At 38.5% G+C, this 24490-nt stretch overlaps 1 protein-coding gene across 3 annotated transcripts in view; it reads left to right on the top strand.

Annotated features, from left to right (window-relative positions):
* The window catches only part of kalrna (kalirin RhoGEF kinase a), a 246202-nt gene extending 224499 nt beyond the window's left edge, over positions 1-21703 (top strand). For 2 of the 3 annotated variants that reach the window (XM_084123061.1, XM_084123060.1), the window contains 15 exons: positions 1271-1456; positions 2004-2175; positions 2277-2497; positions 4639-4892; positions 6775-6910; positions 7475-7537; positions 10457-10484; positions 10943-11105; positions 12476-12597; positions 12675-12806; positions 15090-15254; positions 16294-16372; positions 16472-16672; positions 17198-17336; positions 18199-21703. In XM_084123061.1, the coding sequence (XP_083979187.1) occupies positions 1271-1456; positions 2004-2175; positions 2277-2497; positions 4639-4892; positions 6775-6910; positions 7475-7537; positions 10457-10484; positions 10943-11105; positions 12476-12597; positions 12675-12806; positions 15090-15254; positions 16294-16372; positions 16472-16672; positions 17198-17336; positions 18199-18744 (2607 nt within the window). In that variant the 3' untranslated portion in view covers positions 18745-21703. Of the gene's footprint in view, positions 1-1270; positions 1457-2003; positions 2176-2276; positions 2498-4635; positions 4893-6774; positions 6911-7474; positions 7538-10456; positions 10485-10942; positions 11106-12475; positions 12598-12674; positions 12807-15089; positions 15255-16293; positions 16373-16471; positions 16673-17197; positions 17337-18198 lie in introns of all 3 variants that reach the window. The other variant, XM_084123059.1, reaches the window with a different exon arrangement.
* Positions 21704-24490: the final 2787 nt, after the last annotated feature.

Raw genomic sequence — 24490 nt, 5'->3', positions numbered from 1 at the left:
AGACCTGCGCGGGACGGATCTTTCCATGAAATAGTTTCAAATTACATGTGTATGTAGCCACAACATACACATCCCAGCATAAACGGTCCCAATAAAATATTTGTTATTAAAGCATCTACATTCACAAACCACTGTTAATTTGAACAGAAATGCAAGCATAGGTTACTGCATGCGTGATTTGGCATGACAAAGATCATATAAAGATCATAAAATCATTATAAAGATCCCCTTTATAATCACTAAAAAGCTGTCACTCCTCTCAGTTCATTGCAATCTTACAAAGTTTCGTTATAATCAGTGTAGCGGTCTACACTACACAATGAATCATTTATTTACATCGTGTCTACACATCGTTTGTTATAATGAGAGGATTTGTGAGCGTGCAGAACTATTATGGAGAAAACTGATCCTGGAACAGCAGTTATGGGCAGCGTTTCCCTCTAAAAGTAATCAGAAGCAGCAGCAACCTAAAGCCCAGGACACACCAAGCCAACGTCAAAGAAGTAGAGGCGACGAAAGCTGACTGTGTTGTCGTCTGTCGTCAGCTGAGTCTGAACCAAAAAGCCGCGCTTGAACACACCAAAATGACTACTGCTGTTCTGTGCCTACGTGCAAGGAAATAACCAGCAGGGATCAATAGTCTATTTTAATCATTCACAAAGGAAATCCGAAACTAGGACTGCAGATATACAAACCATAAACAAAGCAGCGCTTTGCTAACCATTTTGAATATCAATCATGTTGATCAAGTTTTTCATTCCACTCGGCTCATGTTATGAGAATATTTGCGCATTCGAATGCTCAGGTAAGATGACGTCAAATTATAACAGCCTTCTTTCTGTACCGCCTTGACTTCTTTGCTCACTTTTATTCTTGTGCATTGACTCGATCGCTAAGCTGAACAGCCAATCAGAGTTCTCTATCTGAACGACGGCAGCAACGGTGATTCAACATGCAGAATCAGGCCAAAAAAAAAAAAAAAACTGGTGAGGAACACACCGAAAAACTAAGCCGACCGATGTTCGAAAACGGCCCAACATATCCCCGGTCGCCGACCATCGGCTTGGTGTGTCCCAGGGCTTTACACACGCTCCAGGTGCGCAGTGCAGGTCTCTAGGGTGAACTACCCCTTTAACCCTGTTTTAAATGTAGCATTTTAACAGTCCTCCCCATTTTGTGCCATCTGGTAATGTTCACTTGAATATATATTAAAACACCTGAGTTCATTGAAACCTTAACTATCCCAGACTGATGAGTTTGTATGTTTCAGGGGAAGTTGACGAGTCAGGGAAAGCTCTTGCAGCAGGAGACGTTTTTTGTGACGGAGCAGGATTCTGGCGTTCTGTCCCGCAGTAAAGAGCGCAGGGTGTTCCTGTTTGAACAGATCGTCATCTTCAGCGAGCTCTTACGCAAAGGCTCGTCCATACCAGGATACCAGTTTAAAAAGAGCATCAAGGTAACTGCACAACTGTTAGTCATGGAGTTTGTTCACTGTTATTTTAAACCCAAAGTATATTACGTGTATGCTAGGGTATGTGTACAATGCTTGTGAAGCAAATGTTATCATCAGCACAGTATACATGCAGTATACATTTTTTTGTACTAATTCGTTTTTTATAATTAGTTGTTTATTGGACACTTGCAAGTGCAAATACATTACCATATAATTACATCTTTATTCACCTATGTTTCAAAGAGCAAATGATAAATGGGCTTAGCAAGGTGACACATACACAGACACAACAAATGCCCCTAAAACATTGTAAGATGCTCATTACTCAATAATTCATTATACATGTTAGTTTTTCAAGAGTACTGTCTTTCTCTCCGTGTGATGGTGCACTTGATGAATTCATTAAAGTTATTCAATTAAGTTATTACACGGACTGCAAATACATTACCAAACAAACAAAAATACATATTCTTTCTATGAGTGTTGTTGCGAGTTGGATTGGATAAAATGATGTGTGTGTGTGTGTGTGTGTGTGTGTGTGTGTGTGTAGGTGAACCTCCTCGGCCTGGAAGAGCATGTTGAAAACGATCCGTGTAAGTTTGTGCTGTGGTGTCGTGGGTCATCCGAACGTTTTACCCTGCAAGCGGCAAACACAGACATCAAACAGGTCTGGGTTCAGCATATCACCGATCTACTAGACTTACAGAGCAACTTCTTGTCAGGTAAGAAGATGCCACGTCCATGTGAATCATAAATGTGTTGTTGAACTCTCCTTGTGTTGAGCTATTGAAACCATTGGTGCATCTATCTACTGTATCTACAGCTCTGCAGTCACCCATCGAGTATCAGAAGGAGCGCAGCGGCTCTCAATCTCTGACCCGAAACTCCTCCAGCAGTGGGCGAGTGGGTCAGTCCAACAGCAGGCCCAGCTCCACTGTGTCACTCGGAGCAGAGAAACCCTCTCTGTCTGGACGGAGCTCCACCCCGATAAAGCTATCTACCTCCAACGGTGGTCCGTGCCACGACTCGGACAGATACCAAAGGGTGAGGACACAGCACCTCTGCTAACATTAAACAAACAGTTGATAGTGGCTCATGAATCTCCGAGCTGGATTCAAACTGGCGTCTCCGGCATGGGAGGCGGGCGTGCTAACAAGGACGCTAAAGACCACAGCATCTAGCGTCAGTCGCTAGCGCGCCTTATGAGACCAGGGGAGTGAGGCTTACACGCACAGCTCTAACTGGCCTACGTTACACTCCCCTCCCAAAACCTCACTCCCATCCGGGTCACGGCACCAAATGTAACCGAGCGGGTCGCGTTTTCCTTACAACGACTTAACTTGCTGCTTAACTACCATAGTATGATGCATCGTTGAAGAAATCAACTAGCTAGTCACGACTGTTTCCCAAAACCATAGTGTCGCAAACTGGTCGTTCAACCACCTTGGTTAATGATGTCACGCAGGTGATGGAGTAATAACTACTTTTAATGAATCTGTTTGAGATCGAATTAATGCTAGATGTTTTGCTATAAATTACAGACATGGCATCTGAGGACTATTTCTAATTTTTCTCAGTTATTTCCAGATTCAATATTCTGAATTTTCAGGCTTGTTCTTACGTACTAGAGCACATGCGCACTTCAAAAACAACGCTTTAAATCTCTTGACAAACTAAAAGACGTAAATTACATTTGTATGTATTTTAAATAAAAGACACCGATTGTACGGAATGTCAGCTTGCTTATTTGGCTCAAGGTAAGGATTTATTGAGTCCACATGTCATGCAAACAAGAAACTCTGCTTCTAACCACAGCTCGAGAGCTGTCGTTCCAACCACACAACTTTACGATGCTGTGTGCAAATGTTAGTTAGAACTATGTTTTCTGGAAACACAGACTCGCTGAACTATGCTGATAACAACGGAACTTGCGAACATAGTTGGCTAATGATGCTTTTAGGAAACGCACCCCAGATTGGCACTCGAACTGACGTCTCCGGCATGGGATACAGGCGCTAACAAGGGCGCTAAAGACCGCAGCCGCTAGCTTCAGTTGTCAGCGCGTCTTATGAGGCCAGGGGAGTGAGGTTTACATGCACATTTGCAGAAATGACTCTCCCTCCTGTGACCGAACGCTGATAACTTTTGCTGCAACTCACTCTAACATACTGTAGTTGTAACATACGTTTTAGCGTGCTCTGGGAATGTTTTTAAACTTTGCATTTGTTGAAACACAAATCCCTACTAAGAATATTTGCCTGACTCATCCACTATTTTTGGATGTCAGTTGATTCATAGAGTACACAAGAGCGTCTACCCCGCCTGCTATTAGTCACATATTCCAAAATGATGCTAAAGGACCGTCATGGTCCATTGGCCCATTTTGACAGTTTACTTGATAGGACATTTGCCCGCTGAAAGAAACCTCCATTGTACGCATTCCCATCAGCACACAAGTGTTTTTTAAATCGCAATAGTCAACTAGTCGAAAGTGTAAATGAAACAAGTCGAAATGGAAGTAGCGACATATCTTTTCTTGCGTATTGTGACGCACATCCAAGTGTAACGGATTATCAAAACCAGCTTGCAGGGGCGGGTTTAAACAGAAGAAATGATTGGAGAAATCCTGCATTGGTCACCAGAGAGAAGATACAGTTATGACATTTTGATTAGTTTTACGAGGACAAAAAGTCTTCTTAAAAATGAAACGCATGCAAACGTCCTCATGTTACACCCCCACTTACTGTCAAAATACACTTTTGAAATATTCTTGAAATTAGATTGTGAAAATGGTCTGCAAATACTATTTCATGTTGACTTCACGCAGTAATATAAATCACAATTCATAGCATTTCACACCTCATAGAGGTTAAAGTGAAAGTGTTTGACAGGATGTTCATAGTTTCCATAGTCCCACAGTATTCATCAGTATTACTGACACACGCACTGTTGTCCAGTGTCTAGAAATGTACTGTCCCTCAGTGGGAAGCTTGTCATCCTTGACATTTGAGAAACAACCCACTGAACATTCAGCATGTGCTTTGCATTACACAACTCGATAACCTAAGCATCCTTTAAAAGATGCGTTAGTGTTCTTAACTCCTGAAGATTAAGGTTCGGTTGACATATTAAGTGTTTTAACCATATATGTCTTTTTTGTGTGTGTGTTGTCTTTCCCACAGCAGTTTGACGGTGTGGGCTGTAACGGAACGTCGTCCTCCTTGATGGTGACTCAGGACTATAACGCACTGAAAGAGAACGAGATCTGTGTCACGCAGGGTGAGACAGTGCAGATACTGGCCACGAACCAGCAGAACATGTACCTGGTGTTTCGACCCGCTAACAGCCAATCACCAGCTGCGGAGGGCTGGGTCCCGGGACACATCTTGGGCCCCCTCACTAAACCCCTCATAGACACTGCTGCAGACTCAAACATCAAGTAAGTGTCAGTCAATACTAACTGGAACTATGATTGGATTTTTATTATTTTTTCTTAAACTGCACGCCCGTTTTTGAACACCCTCCCCCACCCCATTCTGTTGGAACTAACCCGGATGCTTTGGACCATTTTGCACGGGAAGATTTGATTTTCTTCTTGAGCTTTTTTTCTGGGCTAGAAGTTAAAAACAAACAGATAAACGTTGAAAGGACTTTAGCGAAGCACGTCGTTGTTATTTTGTAGACTGAGGATTTGCCAAGAATCTTACATCAGTGTGGAAATGGACACGTCTGGACACTTATTTCAGTTGCTAACACCATTTTCGTTGTTTTTTTGTTGATATGATTTTTCTTTTTGTCTGTGTGTGTGTGTGTGAAAAGAAAAAAGAAAAAGTGAAAGGAAGGCCGTCTGAAGGATTTGGCCTGTTTCTCCTGGCGGAGAACATATACTGTTGTCTATGGCAATTTTTTATAGATTGTGTATTTGTTTTAAGTATTTGTATTTTTGTATAGACTTTTCTTTGGTTTTCTTCTACAGGATCACATGTTGGCCATTTACTGTACATACTGTTGGTTTGTTTACTGTTTGTAGCACATTCCTGTAAAGAGCCTTTTGCACTATTTAAGTGAATCTTTATTAATGAAGTCAGGTTTGTGCAATAGAACTACAGTTGCAATGTTGTAGTGTAACTAATGATTTGAAATGTATTATATTAAATATGTAAAATAAAACTTTGACATGCGCATGACTTAACACGGCCTAGTCAAATAGACTGCTTTTGTTTTAATATAAAATAAAAGTGCCAAGTGAATGCTAATAGTACATTTGAAGAAATCCTTCATTGTGTTTGCAGTGTAGAAGTGGTGCATCTTGTTTTTATTGTCTTTCATTTGTTTTATTTGGTAATGTAGTGTGTAGAACACTTATTTTGCGTTTGTACTAACCTCCGTGGTCCTTGACAGTGTGACGGGTTTGTGTGTGAAGCAGGATTTGCTGTGAATGATATGAATGATTGCTGTTCTCACACAAACCGTGTGTCCACCGTGGTGTAAGGATGTAGATTTATACACACTATCCTTCCAAAAAATGTTTTTTATGTTTTTGAAAGAAGTCTCTTCTGCTCACCAAGGCTGCATTTATTTGATCAGAAATACAGTACAAAACATTAATATTGTGGAATAGTATTACTATTTTAAATGAACTTTTTCTATTTGAAAATATTGTACAATGTAATGTATTCCTTTGATGGTAAAGCTGAATTTTCAGCAGCAGTCTTCAGTGTCACATGATCCTTTAGAAATTAATGCTCAAGAAACATTTTTTTCTTATCATCAACATCGAAAACAGTTGTGCTGCGTATTGACTTTGTGGAAACTGTAAGACATTTTTTTCAGAATTCTTTGAATAGAAAGTCAAAAAACTTTGTCAAATGTCACAAACAATGTATTTACTGCCACTTTTGATCAATTTATTGGATCCTTGTTGCATAAAAGTATTAATTTAATATATATAATATTAACTGCCCCCAAACTTTTGTTAATATAATAATAAAATGAAGAATGAACTGAAATACAGTGTATGAGAATATTTGGGCACACTTAAGAATACACACTAATTTAATAAGCACACTTATGAACATTTGAATACTGTACTAAAGTGTCCAAAAACTTTTTGAGGCTTCTATAAATGGAACTGGATGATGATAAAAATAGGTTAACAACACTGAGCGTCTCGCTGTTTGCTGTTTCTATTTTTGGCCCTCCCCATTTCCCTCCTGAAATAATTTCCTCCCTCCAGCACTTTAATTTGCTTTTCCCCGCTGTTAGATTTGCATTTCCACCAGCATGTGTGGGTTTGACAACTTGATGTTTTGACACAACAGGAAATCTCTGTCGTGGAACACGCTTCGCGCTCGCAAGCGTGCAGAGAAGGACAGTGCGCCCCTCAAAAGTGACATAAAAGTTGAGAATGGACTGCGTAAACCAAAGGAAATTCTCAGCAGCAAGGTCACTGAGAAAGTGAGTAGGAGGATGAGGGCTGTGTGTGTGTGTGTGTGTGTGTGTGTGTGTGTGTGTGTGTGTGTGCGCGCGCTGCATCCTTACCTGTGTGGAAATAAACACTGAACACGTCACTCACCCCACTTGCGTTTGTCCAATGCTGACAGAAACACACATTGTTTCAAATATTAGCTTTTTTTTAAAAAGCCATTATATATTTTAATTAGAAAAGTTGAATGATTACGACATAATCTGCTAACAACTGCATGACTATAAATGCATAATAATATTTATAAATATATTAGATCCCAATACTTCTCAATAAATGAATAAACATTTGTTTTATAAAGTTTTTTTTTTATTGGCATTATTATGATTTGGTAAAATACTACTATATAAAAACTACTATTTCTCTCAATTTTCCTGTTTTGTTATTAATGGTATGACTCAGTAGTTCATTTCAATGTAAGGATTGTTGAATTCCTGTCATTTTGGCCCGGGTTTCTTTCAGACTGTAAACTCCGTCCCGCTGTATTCCTGTATCTGTGAGTGTGTAACATGTTTCTCTCTCGACCCGAACCGCAGGAGTCCCGCAGCTCAGACGAGTCCGATTGTGAGGATGATCTAGACCCCAAAACTAGTATGGAGGTAGAGATCCTGATCTCAATGCATGCTGCCCAGTAGATTTATATATTTATTTATTTATTTATTGGTAGTATTATTTTTTAATAAACTGAATTGAACAGTAAATAGGTACAGCTTTTGAAGCTCTAAGTTTTTACTGACGTTGTAACCCCTTTTATATTTTATTTGACCTAAGTTGTTGTTGGTAATATTATTTTAACTAATTGTGTGGAGTGACTGGTATAAAGGGCCGTTCACACCACAGATGATAACTATAACGTTAACTATAAAGTTTAAACAATCATTCTAATTCTTTGAAAATAGTCCACAGCACAACTATAACAACACCAAGGAATGATATTGCTGAAATCACTTTCAGAACAACTTTTTTACAGCTTAGTAATGATAAAACATTGACATCCAATCCAAATTCACCCGACTTTAAAGAGTTTGAGCATTTGAATGTCAGACGACAGAACCACATGAGCTTATAACAAACCAAACGTTATTGTCAGCTGGTGTGGATGCTAATATAGTTATCGTTATAGTAATCTGTCCTGATGTGAACGGGCCTCAACCCTAGTAAGAGTACAGCTGTCACATGATCTCATTAAGTGCATGTTTAATTCATCAGAGTTCTCACTGGAGAAAGTGTGTTCAGTCAGTGGCCAATCTGCACAAATCTGACAGAAGTGTCATATATTTTTCTTCTTTACCTCAAATCAGGCTAAAATGATGTGTTGTGCCTGTTCTAGAGCAGAAAGACCAGGTGATGTCTCTATCAGAGAGGCTATTGGCTCTTATAACTGAAAGGCGGGACCTTCGCTCCGACAGCCAGTGTGTGTTGCCTGTCAAATAAAAGAGATATTTGTGTGTGATATTACTCATTAATACATCTCACTAAATCCAAAATCATTTGGAGTGCATTGGGTTTTGGAAATGTCAAGCAGTGTGCTTTAGTTGTATACTGTACTTCTCATTTAGGCCAATGTATTTTGTTCTGAATTGAGGATTTCACATTCTACACGACACAGCACACGGCAGAAACTGTATCAATAGTATGGTAGTGTGCTATTCTGAGCATACACACTAGCAGAATACCAAATAGCATTCATACTGTTAATATTTCTCCCATATATTTATATAGTGTTGGGGGAAACACATTACAAGTAATGCGAGTTACATAATCAGATTGCTTATTCCAAGTAACTAAAGTAATGCATTACTTTTAAATTTGCAACAAAATATCAGTTACTTTTTTAAATAAGTTACTTTGTTTTCCCATGTCAAGTCAAGTCACCTTTATTTATAAAGCACTTTTTACAATACAGATTGTTTCAAAGCAGCTTTACGGTGATAACAGGAAAATAATGCAACAAAGTTTATTGTTTCTAGAAGAAAATAGCGTCACATTCAAGCTTAAGTAAGTTCAGTGATGGTTCATTTCGTTGTAAAAAAAAGTTATTAATTTATGTATTGACTGACAGCTCTGATGAGAGAAATCAGGAGTAAGTGCAGAGGCGTTGTGTGTAAACATGATGGTTATTGCTCTACACTATATGTGAGCATGCATTTTCTCGTCTCATTGCATAAAAACAGATTTAGTATTCCTCAAAATGAATAAAAACAGTAAAACGCAAACCTGCAATAATTAAATGTTAAATTACACACATATACTTTATGTATTTTAATCTCACTTTATTAATCAATGCCTTTGCTGCTGACCTTTTATGATCCAATTCAGCCATATTAATATGGAAAAATTGACTTTTGACGTTTCTTTCTTTGTTTATTTTTTTATTGCTGAGCTAAGAGTGTTAGGCTGTGTCTGAAATCGCCCCCCATACCCTTAAACAGGGCACTATTTGAGGGGACAGCCATTTGTAGTGGTGTCCGAAACCATAGTGGACGTTATCGAGTGCACTCATTCAATCCCATAATCCACTGCAATAACGAGTGCACAACTGATGTACGCTCAGTGGCTAGAGAATACCCATAATGCACTGTGAGAGTCACGCGTCAAATGAATTCCCGCGTCTGACCAGAAGATGGCTGAATCATCCATCCATTTTCCAAACCGCTGGTCCAATGTGGGTTCAGCGTAATATCATACATGTATAAATTCCTTTTAATTGATTAGCATACATAAACCGTCATCAAAAAATCGAATAGTTTCAATGACAGATATCAAGATAAATCTTTTCATTACCACTGGAGCTGCCAGTTTGCTGTTTCAAATGACACAGCACAAACTATGCAAAAGCGGCAGCTCTTCCGGCGCACTCAGTGTCTGAACTCACTCACTCGTTTTCATTCACTTCTTCAGTGGACTATATTATTGGACTAGTGTAGGGAATAGTGAATGAGGGTATAGGGCTCCATTTTGAACACTGCATTAAACTTTCTTCTCCTGGGTCCAATTCTTCTGCATTCCAGAATGACAGCACAGCTGAAAGGTTTGTTTGAGTGGCGCCCTCTACTGTACAGGAGTCAATGTGCATTTCCTTCAGCCTGAGGCTTATTCATTTCACTTTTTGTGTAAAAGGGCCTTTGTATTTGGCAACAATCTTTTTCTTTTTTTTTTCTTTTTTTTTGTTATTGTAAAACAAACAAGCAAGCCCAGCCCAGGTGAGAAAAAGTAACGCAAAAGTAACGTAATGCATTACTTTCCATAAAAAGTAATCAAACACATTACTCGAAAAATGAACTTCCCCCAACACTGTTTATAAGGCAGAAATAGTACGAGTAGTGTATCATTTCAAATCCAGCTAGTGTCTGTGTCTCTCGTGCGATGGCACTGCCCTCTGCTGGCTTGTGCTGAGGTGACACAACATAAAGCTTTCCTTCTGTATTTGTGTGTAGAAAATATCAGTGCTTTAATATGAGCCTCTGAAATGCTGCATCTATGTATGCGTGTGTAACACTCATCTGTCTGTTTTGCAGTTGTTGAACCCTAATTTCATCCAAGAGGGTGAGTTTATGAATGTACAGATGCTGTGATGTTTGTCTGTATTTTTCACAGGGTAAGATGGGGGAGATGCCCCCATTAGACACAATTATAACACATTTTGATATGTAGATAATTATGTGCAGGACAATGAGCAATGCATGAGCCAATGTGTTATTAAGGGTAATAAATAAACATTTGCCCATTCAGTTCTTATAGCACAAATTGTAGCCTATAAATTACGTCTGATAACAAACTTTTGACGGGTACTGTGTGTGTGTGTGTGTGTGTGTGTGTATATATATATATATATATATATATGTGTAAATATGTCGCCAGCTGTAGCTTGTTTTACAATTTGAATTAGCCATGTGAAATTCGATATTATTATTATTATGTGAATAAAAAAATAAAAAAATTGTGTGTTTTAATGAATAACCAGTGCAGTGTGATCTGAATGATGTGTTGGCTCTGTAACGCAGTGTCTCCAGAGTTCCTGACGCCTCTGGCAGACGTGTCGTGTGCTCTGGGGGAGACGGTGGTCCTGTGCTGTAAAGTGTGCGCTCGACCCAAGCCCACCATCACCCTGAAGGGACCCGATCAGAGTCTGCTGGTCAACAATAACCGATTCACTATCGACATCAGGTACAAGTCCACAGTCATCACGACACAGACTGAGCACATGAGTTGAGCTGAAACCCTCGGGAGAAGTAAAGAGGCTGTGTGTTTAACATTCCTTTAGTGTGTAATGCATCTGTCTGTTACTGAAGTGCACAGTTACAAAGCTCATAGTTTCCCACAAAAGGGATTGAAAACTGATGACATTATGAATCAGTTGTTAAGATGTATTTATAACACTGTTCATGAGCTGTACACCCCAAAAGTTTGCTTGCGTTCAGCACATTTAATGGAGGACACTTTCCTGACCCTGGGAGAGGACAAGGCCGGCTATACACAAGTTGTGCTTGCAAAGTTGACTCTGATCAATCCACATCGTCATAATCGGACTCAGGCTTAGACTGATATGGTAAAACAGAGAACATGAACTGTTTGTTGAACATGAGAACATGAACAGAGAACAGAGAACATGAACAATCGCTTTAGAGGCCTTGGAAGCTGAAGCTTGCGATATTGGTAAAGGGTGTAACTTTCCAGACAAATGCTTAATATGTTTGGCCAATCACAGCGCAGTGGGTCATCTGGCCAATCACAGCGCACTGAGCATTTCGGAAGGAGGGGCTTAGTAGAACCCAGACCTCAGTCAGAGCGTTTCAGACAGACTGGGAATAGAGGTGCTGCAATAATGTACTGTATGTGGAAAAGTAATGCGTTTTCTTTTAAAATTGCATCCTATAACCCTGTTAAACCACTTGTTCTCCTGGTACAATGTGGATTATTGAAATTCTATATCGAAACATCTTTATTTGAGTGTAAGACACGGATTGGTTTCAGGAAATTGTTCAGGATTGTTTATATTCAATTTCAGATCATGTAATCTGAGTTTGTTCTGTGGGGAAACTGTACCCATGTGACCTCATAAGTCTCACTGTTATGTAACTGTCCCATGACTCCTCAGGTTTCTTCTTCTTCTTCTCCACTGCACCACTGACTGTGGCTCTTAACTCACTTACACAAGAGCACTATACAACCAAAAGACATATTTGTGATTTTGTTTCCCTACTCCCCACCCACTGCTACAAAGATCTGTGTATTATTACATCACATATTTAACTCTCTATGGAGAACATAAAAAAGTTCAAACACATCCCTAAATCTGATACTCAAGTTTGTTATATGACTTAGCCTACTGTATGACTTTTGACCAATTCCTGTTATATATGCAGAATGTTGATTTTATATTTTGCAATAGCATGTTGTTTTTGTACTGAATAAGCTATTTTATATGACAGATGCTTGTCATATGTAAACCGATTTTTAAATATACTTGTGGCATTTGTTTGTTTATCTGAAAATAACTTTCTCACTCTGTGTGTGCTGCGTCTGATCCACTTTAGGGATACGGGTGATATAGTGTTGAAGATCTGCAATCTAATGCCACAGGACACTGGCATCTACACGTGTGTGGCTGTGAATGAGCATGGCACAGCCTCCTCATCTGCATCCATTAAAGTACAAGGTGAGAAGACACAAAGAGAAATGAAGATGTGTGTTGTAGATCTGGATCCTCTGTAATGGCTTTGTTCTGTGGTCCAGGTATCCCAGCAGCCCCTGCTCGACCTGTGGCTCAGGAGGCCAGCAGCACTGCAGTGATTGTCCACTGGCTTCCTCCGGTCAGCTCGGGGAACTCTACCATCTCCAGCTACACTGTGGAGTACAGGCAGGAGGGTAAACCATTACACTGACAAACCTCCACTGAGAGAACCACTGCCTGAGATTTCTGTTGTAATGAGAGACACTTAATGGGGTCATGTTGCTCTTTTGAAATAAAAGACTTTGATGGACTATGTAGAAATAAAACTCTCTACTCTCACGTTCGCATCCCTCCCCAATCCACCAACAACACTGGTTGAAACTAAACAGCTCTGTGCTGTCACAACTGTACAACATTAACATATGATTGCCCACATTTACATATGTGACCCTGGACCACAAAACCAGTCACATGGGTCAATTTTTTGAAACTGGGATTTGTACATCATCTGTACATTCCATTGATGTGTGGTTTGTTAGGATACGACAATATTTGGCCGAGATACAACTACTGAAAATCTGGAATCTGAGGGTGCAAAAAAAATCTAAACATTGAGAAAATCATCTTTAAAGTTGTCAATTTATGTTCGCGATTGTGCTGCATTCACATAAATATATATTATTTATTATTATTATTATTATTATATTATTATTATTATTATTATTATATATTTACTGTAGGAAATTTGCTAAATATCTTCATGGAAAATGATCTTTACTTAATATCCTAATGAGTTTTGGCATAAAAGAAAAATCGATAATTTTAACCCTATTGCTACAAATATACCCGTGCTACTTGTGACTGGTTTTGTGATCCAGGGTCACATATCATCACTTATTCTGTGTTCAGATATTTAAAGGTGCAGTAAGTGATTTCTGAGAATCACTGCTGATATTTGAAATCACCCCTACACGCCCCTCCCTTCATTGCTCCGCCCCCAAAATTCACAATGTAGGAGTGGATGTCTCTTTATCATATAGCTGAAGCGAAGCAAAATAATGCTTCATGAAAAAATAAAGCAAAGATGACAAACAAATGGCAAGGAAGAGCAAAAACATGAATATGCAGTACACACAAGAGTATATATGAGCTAGAGTTTGTTGTTAGTCACCAGTAATGTTACTATAACTGTCAAAACTGTCCTGTTACTATAGCTAACAACAACAGCATATCTTGGTTCTATGAAACACATAGCAAAACCAATGATAATCATGAATAGTGAGCTCTTGCCCTTCTTTTCCCAGTGATATTCCTCTGATCTTTTCTCTTTTGTCATGTCTTTCAGCCATTTCTCTTTCTACAGTCTTTCTTCAAATCACCCTCTCTCTCTCTCTCTCTCTCTCTCTCTCTCTCTCTCTCTCTCTCTCTCTCCTCCCCTATCTTGAGTGTATCGCCCCCTACTGTTGATTGGCTATACGTGTGTTATGGTTCTCGGTCTGGGGTGCGTTTACCGAAAGCATCGTTGGCCAACTATGGTCGCAAGTTCCGTCGTTACCAATAGAGTTCAATGGACATTGCGATGAACTTGCGACCATAGTTGGCCAACGATGCTTTCGGGAAACGCACCCCTGATCCACTTTCAACAGTGTTTCTCAGAAATCACTTACTGCACCTTTAATCTGCCCTGTTGAACAATAGTGTGAATCATTTGCGAAAAAAGTTACCAGTCTTAACATAAAACTTTTACACTATCGTACAAAAGTTTGGAGTCTGTAAAATATTTTTATGTTTTTGAAAAAAATATTGTATGTTCACCAAAGCTGCATTTATTTGATCAAACAAACAGTAAAAAAAAGTTAAATATTGTTACAATTTATACAGTTATAAATATAGTTACAATATATTTTAAAATGTAATTTATTAATATGATGGCAACACTGAATTTTCAGCAGCCATTACTCCAGTCTTCAATCACATGGTCCTTCTGAAATATTTGCTTATTATCCTTATTATTATTATTATTAATGTTGAAAATAGCTAATTAAGATTTTGTAGAAATTGTGATATTTTTTTCCCCAGGATTCTTTCATAATTAGAAAGTTTAAAAGAGCAGAATTTCTGAAATAGAAACCTTTTCTAACAATGTAAAAGTCTTTACTGTCATGTTTGATCAGTTTAGGCATCCTTGCTAAATAAAAGTTTTAATTTCTTTAAATCTGAGCCTTAACTTTTGAACAGTAGTGTACATAAAAACATTCTTAAAGGTACAGGACTATTTTTTTTTTTTTTTTAGTGCAAAGAACTTTGACAGGAATAAATACATTTCTACAGAAGTATATAATATAGCATCTTTATCCAGGTCCATGCATACTTTTTTGACTGCAAACAAAGTTAATCTTATGACATGGATGTGTGTCATAATCATTTAATCATCCAGCTTTGGGTTCACAAATGTGTCTGTCTGATCTTGTGTGCAGACTCTCTGGTGTGGCAGAAGTCTGTGGTCTCCACTGCAGACGTGTGTGTGAAGATTGAGAATCTGATTCCTGGTGGGCACTATCAGTTCAGAGTCAGTGCCAGTAACCCGTGGGGCATCAGCCCACCCAGTGAACCCTCAAACATGGTGACTTTACCCAGCACAGGTGAGGACGAAGTGCTTCACCAAAGTCAACTACCTTCCTTTCTCATAAAACATCCACACAGATTTGTAAGGTCGCATAAATCATGACAAATTTTCATTTTCGGGTGAACAATACACTCTTACATACAGTCTCTTACCGATTCTATCAAACCACACTCTGGCTGCCTCGGTACCATCAGTTGTGCCATTATTAATACAATTTACTTCAACTTTTGATGCTTCAGTAGTTTTAATATCAGTCACTTTAATATTTTTAGAAATATTAATTCAAATTATTTTTTTATAGTATTTTTAATTGCCACTTTAACTTTACTTACTAAAGTATGATGGATACTTTACACAACTCATAAAAAAGATGAGTGAAACAAGATACATTTACTTGAGAAGTAACACTACATAAGATATTAAGACTGGCTTTCAATACAGATTCTAAAATATACAGTATCTACAATTTTAAAAATATCCAGTATCTAAACTAATAAATTAAGTTGTTCATTTACATAAAAAAGAGAAAGAGAAAAATCTGACAGTTTAGTAAGACAAAATATACCGGAACTTATATTCAAGAAATAATATATGAAACATTTTAATAGTTTAGGAATTGTTGCTTCTCATTAATACTCATTAAGAATATGATTTTTTGTAGTGCAGTTGATATCAGTAGAGTTTGATAATCACAAATATACTGTAACACACACAAATATTGGGTAAAATTATGGCTTTAATTCATTTGCACTATTTTAATCTATACCTTTCAGTTTAGAATGAAATGCATATATTAAATAAATAAATAAAAAATCACTGAGCTTGTCACATTGCAATCTGAGATCGACTTCTCAGCATACATGCGATGCTGCCTTCCATTATAGTAAAGTATCTATAGAAAGAAGCATAATTATGCCGCTAATACCTCAACATATATGATGCCTGTATTGTTTTGGTCAGCAGTACTGGGTTTTAGAACAGAACTTGTTCAGAGTCTTCTGTTCCAAACACATTTCTTATTCTCTATTTTGTTTCTCTTTCTCTCTTTCATCAAGCCTCAACATATGACGGCACTGGAATCCAGTGGAAAGACAACTTTGAATCTGCGTTCACAGAATTATGTGAAATTGGACGGTAAATATATCAATTTTACCTTCATTAGAAAGCAGTCTAGCACCATTCATCCTGTCAGTAACAAACTCTGGCATTTGTTTCACATCTTCTCTGTTTCAGGGGTCGTTTCTCAGTGGTGAGGAAGTGTCTCAGTAAGGCCAGTAAGAAGGAGGTTGCTGTGAAATGTGTCAATAAGAAGATGCAGAAGAAAGAGCAGGTTGCCCATGAGGCCGATATCCTGCGTCATGTCCAGCATCCCCAGCTGGTGGCGCTGATCGACACCTATGAGTCGCCCACGGCCTACATGCTGGTTCTTGAGCTGTGAGTAAATCCATTTGGAAAGCTCTTCCATTGACACAGTTATGGGCCTAGACTAGACAAATCACTTATGCCTAGAGAACAATTTGGCCAATCCTGATGAACAGCAGAGTGGCCTATGGCAGTATGAAGTTAGCCAATCTTATCAAATACATGTAGAAGTATTGTATTCACTCAGTCGTTTTCATTCACTCCTTCGGTGGAATATATTAGTGGACTAACGTAGGGAATAGTGGAGGAGGGTATAGGGGATGATTTTGAACACAGGGGTTGAGTTGAACCTCTGCTTTAAAGAGATAGTTCACCTATTAACAAACATTGTGTCACACTCATGTCATTCCAAAACTGTATGACAAGTATGACACAAAAGAAGATGTTTTGAAGAATATTCATGCCTGGCTTTTCCAGACCATAAAATAATAAGAGTGTAGCAGACATGAGTCCTAAAACCCAGATACAAGTTTTTAAGAATTGGCATTAAAAAATAAAGACAGACATGCATTGATGTGATCATGTTTATGTGTTCAGTGTTGAAGATGGACGTCTGCTGGACTATCTAGTGGCTCACGATGAGCTGATGGAGGAGAAGGTGGCGTTCTTCATTAAAGACACACTGGAAGCTCTGCAGCACCTGCACACCTGCAGAGTAGCTCATCTGGACCTCAAGGTGAAACATTATACCCCCACATCAGCATATTTAGAGTATTTAGAGCTTATTTAGTAAAAAGTAGAAGTTTAGCAGACACGCATCCAAAGCAGCACCTTAGCAACACTCTAACCGTGCAGCAGCGTGCTAAAAACCTAAATAAAACCAAAGACTGCATAGACCAAGACTCTTCACTTATATTACTATGAATGGGAGAAACTGCAATGCAAAAAATATGATGGATCTAATACAGAAAGTCCTGAATATTAAATAAAAGAGTCAATCGGTAAAGCTCCTGAGACTGTACATTGGCGGGACCGACCTGGGGACAGTTGCATAAACTTAGCCACTATGTTAAGACTGTGCCTTAAGAACTAATTTGACCGCTAGAAATTAGTCAAGAGGTAACCAGTCTTTCTTTTCTGATTCAAATGAGACCGATCTAACTTTTTATGTAACTGACTTTAAAAAGTAAGCACCAGTCTTGAAGAAAATAAATTAGATGACTTACTTTTAAGACTAGTCTAAACAGTTTATGCAACCGGCCCCTGAAAGATACACTTCTTAATGTTATTTGAACATAAGAAACAACATTTAAGAGACGGCTCATGTCAGATGTTTTTGAGTTTTCAGTATGACCACATTTAAGTTAATTGGAGTTGGTCTTGCATAACCAAAGTAGCTTCCAACATGGCGGCCAAGTGAACTGACTTTCTTTGCGAGGGACTTATCTAGCAGCAGCCAAATACCAACATCCTTGCAACCTTCCACATCACGCTAGCATTTTGAGTTTTGTACAAGCCAAGTATGTAGGTCTGTGACCACTAAAACAGAGTTTAAAAACCTAGTGCAGAGTCTTGAAAGTCTCTTTCTTGTTCCTCAGCCTGAAAATCTGTTGGTGGACCTCCACGTGCCGGTGCCTTGCGTGAAGCTCTCGGACCTAGGCGACGCAGTGCAGGTTTCGGGTCACCGCTACGTGCATCTCCTCTTGGGGAACCCCGAGTTTGCAGCTCCAGAGCTCGTCCAGGGCACCCCGGTGTCCCTGTCTACAGATGTGTGGAGCGTAGGGGTGCTGGCCTACGTCCTGCTCAGCGGAGTCTCCCCGTTCCTGGACGAGAGTCTGGAGGAGACCTGCGTCAACATCTGCAGGCTGGACTTCTGCTTCCCCGAGGAGTACTTCTGCGGTGTCAGCCAGGCCGCCAAAGACTTCATCGTGTCCACGCTCAACCAGGACCCCAGAAAGAGGCCGAGCTCCGCCTCATGCCTGCAGCACCCGTGGGTCGGCGCTCATAGTGGAGATTACTCCAAAACACCACTGGACACCGTCAGACTCGCCGCGTTTATCGACAGACGCAAACAGCTGCATGGAGTCAGACCGGTGACAAACGTTAAAGGACTGGTCAGCAGCAGTATGGGACACACCTTATGAGACGATGGGCATTCTTCAACATTAAATATCATTTACATTATATCATATCATTTGGAATGTGCACTTACTGTACACAGTGTTTCCTGTAGAGATAATCGGCCGGCTCTGATGACTTGTGACCCGGGGAGATCAACACTTTTCAGACCATTAGTGATTAATAAGGACACTGGAATAGCTAGGAGTAGTGACATCGTTGATTGTCATATGTGTGGGAGTGTCTTAGGGTGATTTGTTTTAGACCTTTGAGAGTCTTAAACAGACCAGTAGTTGGGTGTTGTTGTATGTTCAGTTGTATTGAAAGGGTTTACAGGAAAAGTTCAACCAAAAATGAGAATTCTGTCATCATTTACTTGTGTTGTTCCAGACCTGCAAAAAAAAAGGAAGTTTTGATGAATGACAAAGTAAATGAAAAAAACTCATTTGTGTTCACATATTCAAATATGGCACATCAGGTGTGTCATCTATGAGCCTGTTCACATGTGGTCACGTGTTTTTACTGATCGGATAGCCATCTGATTTGTTCAAACGGTTCCTTTTACACTTGGCAACATTAATGTGTCTTCACAAAATGAATATAAATCCGATCTTCAATTCCCGCCCTAGACACAAATTTAACAGAGCTCACGTCAACATACGAACTGCATTTTATTTATCAGCTAATTTCACGATTAAAGACTGCAATAGGATGTACAAAATGCACAAATATGTAATGCTATTGATAAAATAAAATAAATCTTCCAACAAGCAATATAATTCTTCAGAAGCTGAATAGTTGGCAAGCAACAGACACAGTAATACTGATGTAATGTGGTCACAGGTGTATGTTTGTAAAGTAATGTACGATGGCTTCAAACGCGGAGCAACTATTCATAATCAAGGACCGGAACAATCTGTTTTATGAATATGACTTAAGAGCTTCATTTGGAAGATTTTTGGCGAAGAACGACAGAACGGTCTTCAATTGTATGATACGTTTAGCTCATATTTGGAGCTCAATAAGTACCAATACTTCTCAAATTCAAATACTGGTTTGGAGCGACATGAGAGGAAATAAACGATGACAGAATGTGGTTGGGTGTGAAGAGAAATGTAGTTGTCCATCATCTTGCAGCAGATATATTTTTCATGGATTCATTAAGATGAATGAAGGAATGTAGAATATTTGACAGGTTATTGTACAAATACATGCATGTAGAAATAACAGAACATCCACCAGTTAAAATGTATTATATTCAGTTTTCATAGTATAGGGTCATGAGTGTCATCATTGATGTCATTTAGCATAATGAGGATGATTTTGAATGTCTTAAAATTGAAAAAAAAAAATGAATTGAACAAATTCATATTCAAAACTGTTTTCTTATTTGTCAGCAAAGTATTGTCATTTCAGTTATTAAACCTCCGCAGTTCAGCACTTATTTACATTGCCGTTCAAGATTTGGGGTTGATGAGATTTTTGATTGTTTTTGAAATGAGTGTCTTTTGCTCACCAAGGTTACATTTCTTTGATCAAAAATACAGTAAAAACAGTACTATTGTGCAATATTAAAACAATTCAAAATAACTCTTTTTCTATTTGAATATATTTTAAAATGTAATATATTCCTTTGATGCAAAGATGAATTTTCAGCATCACCACTCCAGCGTCACATAACGCTGATTTAGCACTCAAGAAACATTTCTTATTTATTATCATTATTATCAATGTACAAAACATTTTTACAGGATTCTTTGATGAATGGAAAGTTTAAAAAAGAACAGCTTTTATTTGAAATAGAATTGTTTCTTGCTGAAAAAATATATTTATTTCTTTAAAAAAAAAAAATCTTACTGACCCCAAACTTTTGAACAGTAGGCTACTGTAATTTTTTTTTTTTTTTTTTTTTACAAAATACCAACACATTGTCAAAGAAGAAACCACCAGAAGCCTTTTACTCCCATTTATTTAATAAACACATTAATGTATTATAGGAATGTCCAACTATTTCATGTGTTTGACTAGATAATTGTTCTGTGTGTTGTATGTGCAGTTAGATTTGTAATATGTCAAACTGTCACAGCAGTCACATATCAGAAGCACATAGTCTGTAAACACTTTCAGTTGATAATGTGACGATATCAGTGAATACACTCTAAATACACATATTTGCCATCAATAAGGAAGCCTAATAGAGAAGGTTCAGTGAGTTATCACACAGCGGGGCAGTATAAAGACTTTACAGCATGATAGCCTGTGAAAACTGCACTGGGACAATCGCTACATCTCATGTTTAACCTCATCAGCTCCTGCTGTTTAAAGCTTCTGCACTGTATTAATAACCTCTGTAATATCATCATCATCATCATCATCATCATCATCATCAGGGATGGGCCATGTTTCATTTCAGCACATCTGAAACAAACAACATAAAAATAATCGGAATGCAATTTGATTTCAGTCATCAGTAGCTGTCACCCAAACAAGTCCCTTTGGAAAGCATCTCAGGAGAGCTCTGAAGAATAAAGCCAGATCTGCTCGTTGCATCTCTATTTCATGCATTTACCCCTGCAAAAGGATTGTATAGAAGCCTGTGTGTAAAATTTGCGGAAATATTGTTTTAATTGATTCATATGGGCTGTTTGTTTGTTACTGAATGTTTAATAAACCGTGCTTTGTTTTTAGAGAAACTGTTTTCTTGTTTTGAAGTTCATCTGGAGGTGGTTTTATAAACATTAGCATGCAGTCTTAATATTATTTTGGTGTACTAATTATTATTTTAATATATTATAATGTTAATATTACATCTGCACAATATGAAAGTACAAGTAGTTTATCTCCAATTACATACTGTGCATAACTCAATTCAATTATATGAGATTTATTCAAGAATTAATAACGGGTGTAATAACAGGCCTTCGTTCAATTAGGACATTCAAGTAGCTTATAAACGTGCCTTAGAAAAAATTATAAACATTACTGGTGTGCATCTTGAGACAAAATAATGACACTGACATATTTTAAGATATGTCAGTGCAAGTTGCTTTCAGTTAAAACCGCTCAAACATGAGTTACTGTACTTAGATAAAGAACAGATACTTAAAATATGTACTTGAGTATTTTCAATTTGGGAAACTTTTACTTTTCTACATTCCAAAGTATAATATCGTACTTTTTACTCCACTACATTTCATAAATGAAGAAATCGTCACCTGCTCCAAGATGCGATAGTGGTTTCCGATTCGTGAACGAGCTTATTCTTTTCAATTCATCTGTTAAATCAGTTCGCAAATCACACTGAACGATTCATTTGTGAATTGGACAAATCCAATTGCATCTGTTGTCGAGTCAAGAACTCACTGATTCAAATGATCCGGTCAGAGCGAGTCTCCAATTAACAATTCACTGAATTCACAAGTCTGAGGAGTATTGGAGTAAAATTAAAAATAAAACATCCAATAAATTGTATCTGTTGTTCTCTTTTCTTTTGAAAAGATATGAAGCGAAGTGTGATGTCTAGCCCACAAAGACGTTTTCTGCATTCTTTGTCGATGTGCCCAATACATAAACACCACTTTCTTTTAAGGAGCCTGTCTTCTCTTTGTGGGACTGTTTCCCCAACTGAGAACACAAGTCCAGTGTACGTGCACATCCACAACAGAGACATGCCTTAACTTATAAAACATTCTTCTTTCCTGTAATTTCTGAGTATTTTTTTTACAACAGCTATAGTGGTGGTGAAGCTAGATCTTTTTATCCCAGAACAAGAATGTTAAGTTTCACGAGCAAGGACCACGCCAAAACCATGAATGAAGAATTGTTTTATTGAATAGAATGTTAGGGATGAATATGGAGATGATGAAGTGGAAAGGGGGCAATAGACAGGTTGGTATGGGCGTCTGGTGTTGGTGGATCAGAGAGACTCAGGATGGAGGTATTGTCTCAGTAATATGTAAACCCAGAGATTAGGATCCCCTAAGATTGGAAAGAGTGATGTTGGCTTCGGCTTGATGGAGATCATGGAAATTGTTACGGATTTAAGAGCAAAACGCTTGTGATGACCAGCGGCCGAGGATTCAGATCGTCTCATTGGAGATACCTCACCGCCAAGGTCGCTGCTCCAATACAGAAGGACACCTTAACACCTAATCGAGATTAAAAGCCCGGGATAGTAAATTAGCTTTTAACCGTGTTTTAAAAATGGATATTGTTGGAGCCATTCTGATATGCAAATGTAATATGTTCCTCAGTTTAAGTGCAGTGACTGAAAAAGTCTGATCACACCTAAGTTTCAGTCTGGATGAATGGTCAAGAGCAGTTCATAAGAGGACCTAAGAGATCTAGCAGATGTGTGCCGTTTTAGTAAGCCAGCAAGGTATGGTGGCGCCAAGCCATTTAATGATTTACAAACAAATAATAAAAGTTTATATTCAATTCTGGAACGGACCAGCAACCACTTAAGTAAAGATCAAATCGGTGTAATATGCTCATGCTTGCGAGAACTTGAGAAACGCAGCAGTGCTGCCTGGCTAAGAGAGTTACAATAGTCAAACCATGAAAAAAATAAGGCATGAATGACTTTCTTTAGATCGTTAATAGAAAGAAAACTTTAGCCAGAAGTCTCAGATTAAAAAACGTTTTAAAGCGTTTATCTGGTTATCAAATTTAAAAGCTTTGTCAAAAAAAACACCCAGATTCCTCACAACCGCTTTATTATACGGGGCCGGTGCACCAAGATTGAGATTAGGAGGCACAAAATTATAATGACCTCTGTTTTGTTATAAATAACTTTTAAAAAATGTAAGTACATCCAGCTTTTTATGTCATTTAGACAGGCTAGAAGAGGAGTTAGGTCACTCTTGTTATTTTGCTGCAGTGGCAGATAAATTTCTGTATCGTCAGCATAGCAATAAAAACAAACACCATGCTTCTTAAAAATAGATCCCAAAGAAGGCATATATGATGAAAACAAAAGAGGAGCAAGAACGGACCCCTTGAGGAACCCCACAAGTTCGTGGAGCTGGAGTTGATAAAAATTCACCCAGATTAACTGCAAAGCTTCTCTTCGCTCCAGACGGGAAACCAAGATACTATCATCTACAGTGAGGAAAATAAGTATTTGAACACCCTGCTATTTTGCAAGTTCTCCCACTTAGAAATCATGGAGGGGTCTGAAATTGTCATTGTAGGTGCATGTCCACTGTGAGAGACATAATCTAAAATAAAAAAAATCCAGAAATCACAATGTATGATTTTTTAACTATTTATTTGCATAATACAACTGCAAATAAGTATTTGAACACCTGAGAAAATCAATGTTAATATTTGGTACAGTAGCCTTTGTTTGCAATTACAGAGGTCAAACGTTTCCTGTAGTTTTTCACCAGGTTTGCACACACTGCAGGAGGGATTTTGGCCCACTCCTCCACACAGATCTTCTCTAGATCAGTCAGGTTTCTGGGCTGTCGCTGAGAAACACAGAGTTTGAGCTCCCTCCAAAGATTCTCTATTGGGTTTAGGTCTGGAGACTGGCTAGGCCACACCAGAACCTTGATATGCTTCTTACAGAGCCACTCCTTGGTTATCCTGGCTGTGTGCTTCGGGTCATTGTCATGTTGGAAGACCCAGCCTCGACCCATCTTCAATGCTCTAACTGAGGGAAGGAGGTTGTTCCCCAAAATCTCGCAATACATGGCCCCGGTCATCCTCTCCTTAATACAGTGCAGTCGCCCTGTCCCATGTGCAGAAAAACACCCCCAAAGCATGATG

This window comes from Abramis brama (assembly GCF_963993115.1).
Source record: "Abramis brama genome assembly, chromosome: 8".
Lineage (NCBI taxonomy): Eukaryota > Metazoa > Chordata > Actinopteri > Cypriniformes > Leuciscidae > Abramis > Abramis brama.
The sequence above is the reverse complement of the archived record's forward strand: the minus strand, read 5'-3'. Positions and strand labels throughout refer to the sequence as shown.